We start from the raw sequence: 8,304 nt of genomic DNA, 5'->3' as shown, positions 1-8,304 counted from the left end.
ACAGCACAGTGTCCTATTTGTTACCACTTGTGGATAAGGGCAAATTCATATCTCAGCCCTTCTCTCTCACAAAATAAGTTGCATTGCAGTCATTATACGTCAAGTAACGGCCAACATAATAATGCCCAGATGTTCAGTGGCAATTCTGCGTGATGTCTGATTTATTGGTTCTTGGAAAATATAGCAAAGTTGTGTCAGAAGTACAATTTTTCTAACTTAAGAGATCCCTTACTATGCAAAATATGTCCTCAGATTCTCTTACTGAAGTGAAAAGAAACAAAGCACTTCAGACTTAAACCCTGATGGCTCGATTAATATATAAAGGAGAAACAAAGCGAACATAGCGCCTGATTAAGATAAAGGCTCCGCTGTAAATCAAGTACTGTGTCACCATCATTACTAAAGTATGCTTGGGTGTAGTGCTGATGAGCTGGAACACGTTGTCTCTCCTCCAAGACGCATAAAAACTGAAGTGGATTAATCATTCATGCTAAAGGTGGCACAGCCTGAAGACGCAGGCGCCGGCGTCTCGAGTGCTTTCCAGTAAAACCTCTGGACCTCTGCTGTTTGTTTGAAACATCTCTTCCCCTCTCCTTTCACACCAAGCTGAAATATTGATCAGCATTCACGTCTGTATTCCCACCACAATCACACCTGTGCTAATCAGTGCAGAGGATTGCTCTTCATCCAATTTCATTTCTTTCTCAATTGAATCTGTGTGGACTAAATCCAAATGATAAACCAAATATATATTGGCAACCATAGTGCAAAGAGAACATGTTGCAGATTCTTAAGGACTACTAGCACTCTTGTTATTACTTTTGTGTCAGTGCAAGGACACAAGATAAAGGACGGCACATTTGTTGACAATTTCGTTATTAACCCAGCGCTCACTAAAAGAAGAAGAGGAGAACGTCGTAGCTGTGGCTGCCTCTGCCTCAAGCTGCGAACAAACATCTTTCTGAGCATGCCTGGTGTCTGCTCGGCTTCTTTTATTATGTAGACACTGAATGTCTCTACAAGTTTTTGTCTTAAGACCCATTTTTGCTGAAACGGAACCGAGCCCGCCTGTCCTGATTCACTGCGATGACACTTTGGCCACTGTTGACTCGACGCCCTCCCCCAGCACGGAAAGTTTTGTGTGTTGTGTTATGAAAAAGATCCCATGTGGTCGGATAGAAAAAAGGGGGTTGCTGAAAGATTCATAGAACCCTCGCTCAACAGGCGTATCCATGGCAACACAACCGTCTCTGGCTAAAAGAACCGAAGGCCTCGATGCAGACGCAATTCCTCCACCTCAAAGACCCTTTGATACACACACACACACACACACACACACACACACACACACACACACACACACACACAGCCCGTTCTGCCCGTGTTCATGCATTGTATCCTCACATTTCTGCACTCATTTTGTTCCTCCCTATTGGAAACCAGTTTAATAAATCCTGGCTTTGCAAAAGAAAATCCCCTGACTTGATTTCTTACAACTGGAAGGCAGACATTGTTTTCCTCATTAGAATTCCGTAAATGAGTTAAAGCAGATTTACACGGCGTTACACAACTGATTAGATGTAATAACCTGGATAACCAATGTTTAGGCAAACGTGGGCAAATTGAGTTTTCGGTGATAATCTGCAAATTTGTCCTCCCACACACACACACACACACACACACACACACACACACACACACACACACACACACACACACACACACACACACACACACACACACACACACACACACACACACACACACACACACACACACACACACACACACACACACACACACACGGGGACAAACAGAAATACTTCCCCTCATCATGTGGGTGATTTGTAAAACTGTAACCAGAGGATTTTGCACCGGCTCGCTGTTCTTTTTGGAAACATTTCAGCTCTAGGGCACGCTTCATTGATTTTTCCTTATAAAGATGGTTATGATCCCTTTCCTGCTTTCCGTAAATCGCCCCTTGCCATTCATAGACCAAGGCTCTGAACTGTCTGCCCACGGTCTAAGGTTCCATCACTTCATGAATAAAGCATCCTGCTGAGTGACACCATTTAGTGCAAAGCAAGACATGGATGAGACATTGTTAGTTCTCCATCTCATAGCCCCTAGCTAAGATGTCTGGTTGAGGTCTCACTGCAACTCTGCCTCAAACAGCCATGGGGGAGGTGGGGGGGGCTCAGAGCAATATCTGCTTACAGAGCGTGTGCATGCTAAACATGTCCGTGCCCTGTTAGATCAGGCAGTTAAACAGCAGGGTTGACTAACTGGGACATTGAAAAGCTACTAACATCCCTGATTGAAATACTTTATAAAGTAATAACAGGCTGTAGGTACATTACTCAACGAAATACATGAACTCTGATGTGGACATTGGGTACTCACTCTTCCAGGTATTAGGACGTCAATAATGCAATGTGGCATGCTGGTCATGTACAGGACTTGTTCAAGGTTTTTCTGGTTCAACACTGGTGAAGGCATCAATTACCAAGCGGTGTAATAAATCAAAATGAGTTATTAAATAATACATTTGTTAGCTGCTACAGGTGTAATAGAAATGTGGACGGTGCTAATGGGCCTGCACTGAAGAAGAAATGATATTGGTATGTTCTGGAAGGTGGGGAGTTACTTTCCTATCGGCGGTCATGTGACTTTTTATTGGAGCCCTTGTGCTCTCAGATGGCAATAGCAGCTGTACAGACTGGAGAGAGCAAGGCCACCAAATACAGGGAAGCATAAAGTGCAGCTTGTAGTGATAACAAGGTTTATGGCCTTTTTTTACTTTTGTATAATGTGGTCCACGTATTCACACACACAAATACACACTTGACCAAAACACACACACACATAGAAACAAACACAGCAGAAATCATACGTACTGTAGTGGTTCGGAAGGTTCCTAACGGAGCGAAATGACCTGGAGGCACCTCGGTGGCAGCCATGATAAGAGCAGTTCAAATTCTCTAGATAGGAAAGGAGCTCTGAAACTTTGAAACTTTTACCATGACACAACATTCGGCCGTTCACGGAAATAACCGATCGTGATAAAGAAATGCGTATCATGAAAGTTACGGTGCTTATGAAGCAATTTAAAACTCATGCCATAACTTGCCAAAGTGCTTTGAACGTTCAGAACTACTGTATATTAATCAAAAGGAGAAATAGCCCCGTCATCTTTTCCTAAGTCCTTTTGAATTCTCCTATCGTCTATTCGCTACTTGCACGGGATGGCGTATGTTTATTTCCGCTTCATTGAGAGTGCGCTTGTAAACTTCCGTTCTAAGGTAGAGCGAAATGAGAAGGCTGACGTTAATGTTACCTCAGCAAGGCAAGAAGATGGCACAATTTTATACAAGATGTCCACAAGAACTGCCGAAGGTTAGCATCAATGATGTACATCGGCTGGTACAAGCGGCAAGCTCAGCCCTGAGGAGCAAAAGAGAAATGGGTTCAAGATGTACATATCGAGTTACATCGACAATTATGAAGGTAAGTGACAAACATTAACATTAGCTAGCAAGCTAGCTGTAGTTACTGGCTAACTTTGACAACTTGACATTATTTGATACAGTGTAAAGCGTTTTAAGGATGTACAATTAAGATTTTCGGAAAACATGAATGATGTCCAATTCCCTGAGCGTCAGGGCTAACTGTTACAGGTCCATAAGAAAGCATGAAAAGCCTCACAACCTCAGAGTAGGGAGGAAAAATAAAAAGTGTTCATTGGTTCAAAAGCCTCAATCAGGTTCATATTCTGGGGTTTTGATGTGGCTAGAGTACCTGTGATTTAGGATTCAAATAAGCCCAGCTAGCTAGCGTTTTGCAACAGGTTGCATAGTAACAATAATGCCAAACTCCGCCTTTGGAAAAGTTCAGGAAGGTAGTCCTATCTCGTACCAGCATCCGCTACCTCTTAGCCGGGTTATAGTACGTCACCCAGATGCCCCTCCACCACCACCTCTACCTGTAGATGGCTATAGGCTGGAGCCTACCACCTGTGAGTTTTTGTGCAGTCACCAACAGCACCTCCATCTACTGTCACTTGCAACAACATTACTAATGGCAAGGGAAATCGAGGTGTCCACAAGGGAGCAAAGCGACAGTGTGGAGTGGCACCGTGTTCGGAGGCCAAGAATCACTTCTTCCCGTTTCAGGGAAGTATGCCATGTTCGAGGTCAGAGTTCGGCTGAAAACTTGGCACAACGGATTTGGAAGGGAGTGGCGCAAACGGCGTCAATGAAGAGGGGACTGGCACTGGAACCGGTTGCCATCCAGGAATACTGCAGGATTAAAAACACCGATTACTGGCCTTGTGGATTGTCACTCACCAAGATGCCCCCTGGTTAGGGTCATCTCCTGATGGTCTGGTGTTTGACCGAACGGAGAGCCCACCTTTTAGACTTCTAGAAATCAAATGCCCAAATGCGAAAAGTTATGTGGACTGTAGCTACTTAAAAATGCAAAGTGGCATATTAAAACTGAAGCAGTCTCATAGTTACTATTGGCAGATGCAAGGCCGGCTCCTACTCACAAGGATGGAGTGGTGCAATTTTGTGGTTTTTGCAGTGGAGGATATCCTTATTCAACGTATCTGCAGAGACAGAGGTGGCTACAACTATTAGGGAGAAGGGAGATTATTTTTTTCATTATTTTTACATGGGCTGATATGCACTGCATTTTTCTTTGAACAACCACTATACTCATCTAACATGAATATTTTCCTGTATATAGTTCTTTCAATTAGTTCAGTTCGTACCTATGTTTTGGTTCTGCTTTTATTGTTCATATTTCCAAATCCATACAAAACTTGAACTGATATATAGGCTGTATTGTTTGTTTTACAATTTCTACAAATGTAGAGCGTCTATTGTTCATTTTTACCAATCTATACAACTAGTTTCAAAGTTCACATAGCTGGGGTTTTATTACATTCCTGGGCTGTTTTCATGTGCTCACCATGTCATTATCTGCCAGCAATATATTCTAATATTCTCATGTCACTTTGTGCCTCCCAACTGTCTTCCGAGTCGCTTTGGTTTAAGTAGCTGATATGTGTTTTCACAAACATGTTCAGAGTTTTTATTTGTTCTATTCAACAATTGTGATTACATGCATAGCCTTATCTACTGAAATGGAACCTGGGTTTAACTTGAAGGAATATAAGTGCTGATAATATGCATTGTTTTTCAGCCAGCATCATTTACTATCAGCACTGCCATCAGTGAGTGCAACATGATACTAAACATAGTATCATATAACTGCTTTTTGTAATGACCACAATGAAATACACAATTGGTTTGGGAGCCCTAAAGAAAGGCAGAAGAAATCTTTTAATCATTGCTGCCCAGGCTTGCCCATGCTTTTACCAGTTCTGGTAGTTGACCAGGTAGCAAGCCACACTGAAAAGCTCCTGAATGCTTCCACACAAAGACAGTGGTATAACTTTGTCAAAGAGTTTGTTGTCTTTTACCCTTCTGATGCACCTATCCACATGGACCCTCAGACGTGCATTGGATTGAGTCTGCCTGACATCCTCCCTGCTCATTTGGGTGTTTCTTGACAGAAAGGCAGGCCGGTAAACTTTGCACTGAACCACATTGTCCACAAGGAACCCTTTGTCGACCATTATTGCCATGTCTGGTGTGAGTAGGTTCACGATGCCAGACAGCTTGAAGATCTCCCAGTCACTCATAGATCCTGCATACAGGCCAGACACAAATGTAATAGCACCATGGGGTGCCATGCCAATCATGGCCTTTAATGTAGCATGCGACTTGTAAGTTGAAAACACCTCACTCTGCAGCAGGAGAGATGATGGAGTCTGACAGAATATTTCAGTGCAGTCAAGAACCACTTGTGTGTCAGGGAAAGCTGAAAACTCTGGTGGAAGGTGAGCTCTGACAACTTCGCGTGGGATCCACAGACGTTTGCTTCCAAGCAGGTTGAAAAGGAAGTGTGTCCAGGTGGCAATAATTCTGCTGACTGTGGTGTGGTGAATGCCAAACCGTTCTGCTAGATCCCTCAGAGGTAGGCCCACTGACAGGTGCATGAGGAACAGCAGCAGCTCATCTATGGGTGGAAGTTTCTGTGAAAACAAATAAGTGTTAGGCCTACTGTAGATACTGTTATAGGGGAGACCGGGTACAGTTGTAACACATTTTGCTTTGCCTTGCTGCATTTTAACATATGTACAACTAATTTGAATTATTATTTTTTCTACTTATTTTAGTTTTGAAATACTAATACATAATTTAGCCCACCATAATTCGCTAAAAAGAAAGTCACGGTCTAGCCTACATTTTTCAAATCCACTTGATTGGTTGTCTGGGTGGGTGCGACCTGACGTAGGGTAAACTTGTGTTGCGTTGCGTATGGACTCCCGAGTTGGCAACTTTCCCACTGTATTTCAAGAAGGTAGCTAGCTTAAGTTTGTTATCTAGGTTTAACAAACAAAATGGACATTCGTAAATGGATTTTAAAAACACGATGGACAACCCTGGGACTATCAACCAGCACTGACCAACCAGCCGCTCAGGACAACACAGGCAAGCCAGAGAAAAGGACTTTGGAAGAGCTGTCGCAGTTGGATTGCTAGGTTGGTCAAGGGATACTTATTTTTGTTGGGCCGTGTTATCCTATTGTATGTCACTAGTTGTGTAAGCTTTATAATAACCAGCCTACAGGACATTATGTGCATACTACCATTCCAGTCGCAATTGTTTATCACCAGAGCTTTCTCCAGCACGTTGTATGGGTGACTTGACCTGGTGGTTGTTGCTTTAAGCGCGATCACTTGCTTTATGTCGGTAAACATTTTTGGCTCTGTTGAAATCAAGCTCGGAGGATCGCGATGGTGTGTGGATGGTAGGCTAACGTTATGTGTTTCCTGGGGTTTGTTGTTCTGTCAGTGTGTGAGTGGTGTGTTGTACATGTACATCCATGCTTGTATGCTGCATACCGTTGTTGTTGGTTGAGAGAAATCCGAGCTGCTGGCAGAGGCAGCCTTGGCGTTGGTGATCCGCACCATCTTGGTGTTGGCTGCAGGCTCCACCAATTTCCAAAAGGCTTGGAAATGCTTGTATGAGGCAAATCTAAGAATGCAATAATGTTCATGTTAGACATCGTGTTGTTTCTTAAATTAGCTTCCCCAAATGAAACATGTTTTCAAACTAGTAGCCATAACAACTCCCTGATACCAGCGTTATAAACCAACCTGGTGTAGAAACGAATGTCCTCGTCTGACCCTGCCAGGCGTTGTATCCCGAAACGAGCTTGCAGTTGTAACACTTCCAGCTGGAGTTGGAGCCCCCTAATCTTAATTTTCAAGGCTTCGTTCTCGTCGGCCACCTGATTTACCATCACTGCCGTCGCTAGAGTTAGACAGTAGTCATGATCAGGTGGCGCAACTGTTTCCATCACGGACTCAGCTGTCAAGTCCGGGGTAGGGCTCTCTGCCCTCGGCCGACACTCCCAAACATTTCGTCTTGGTGTAGGTAGCTCATAATTATTCCAGGCAAAGAGACGAGGTGTAGCTGCTTTCTGTAATCTTCTCAGTCCTCCAGCAGTGACCAACAAGTTCTCTGGTTGAAAATGCCTACTACACACACGGGTATTTTTTGTGGGGCTGAAATTGTCCCTACGGATCTTGTTTAGCCACTGAGTCTTTACCTCAGCATCAATGGGAAATGAATGAAAACTTATCTCCCGATTATAACGTGACGAATTTGTACAAAAGGGGACACAGCAATGTAGTGCCGACTTTCCTACCCGTTGGAAGGCCAATCGCTTTTCTTTAACTCTAAATCCGCTCATTTTCGCTCTTGGTGTCTGTCAAAACAAACAGATCTATTCAAAACACTCGGACCGGAAGTACTCGGCCACATCCCCACAGCCCGGAAGTTGATAGACGCCATCTTGTGCACGGAGCGAATTGTGAGTGTGTTACTCCTGCAGGTCGGGTTGGCAGAATAGGAGGTGCTGCCCCCTAGCTGCGTGGCTGACTAAAGCACACAGTCTTTACACCTTGCTTGTTTCGAGCATGACACAGTAGCTTTGTGTCTTATTTATCCCTTTTTATAGCATTTAAAGTACGAGTTTATTTAGGAAATAGTTTGATGGAAAACATTTATTTATTTTTGCATCGCCTGTTGGCATAAACAACAATATTTAATGTTTCAATCTCATCTGGACATTCTCTCTAAACAAGTGTCTATTCAATCTATTCAATTCAATCTGTCGTGTGTGTGTGTGTGTGTGTGTGTGTGTGGTGTGTGTGTGTGTGTGTGT

The 8,304-nt window shown here is 43.4% G+C and overlaps 1 protein-coding gene across 1 annotated transcript; it reads right to left on the bottom strand.

The window, feature by feature from the left end:
* Nucleotides 1–5,047: 5,047 nt before the first annotated feature.
* Nucleotides 5,048–7,893, bottom strand: LOC134878620 (uncharacterized). The gene is made up of 3 exons (XM_063904780.1): nucleotides 7,232–7,893; nucleotides 6,977–7,109; nucleotides 5,048–6,103 (listed from the first exon to the last, which is right to left on the bottom strand). Exons 1-3 carry the CDS (start codon nucleotides 7,828–7,830, stop codon nucleotides 5,381–5,383), a joined length of 1,455 nt encoding a protein of 484 aa, XP_063760850.1. The 5' UTR covers nucleotides 7,831–7,893; the 3' UTR covers nucleotides 5,048–5,380.
* Between the last annotated feature and the right edge of the window lie 411 nt (nucleotides 7,894–8,304).

Source organism: Eleginops maclovinus, chromosome 16 (assembly GCF_036324505.1).
Source record: "Eleginops maclovinus isolate JMC-PN-2008 ecotype Puerto Natales chromosome 16, JC_Emac_rtc_rv5, whole genome shotgun sequence".
Lineage (NCBI taxonomy): Eukaryota > Metazoa > Chordata > Actinopteri > Perciformes > Eleginopidae > Eleginops > Eleginops maclovinus.
Note: the sequence above shows the minus strand (reverse complement) of the source record. Positions and strands in the feature narration are given on the sequence as shown.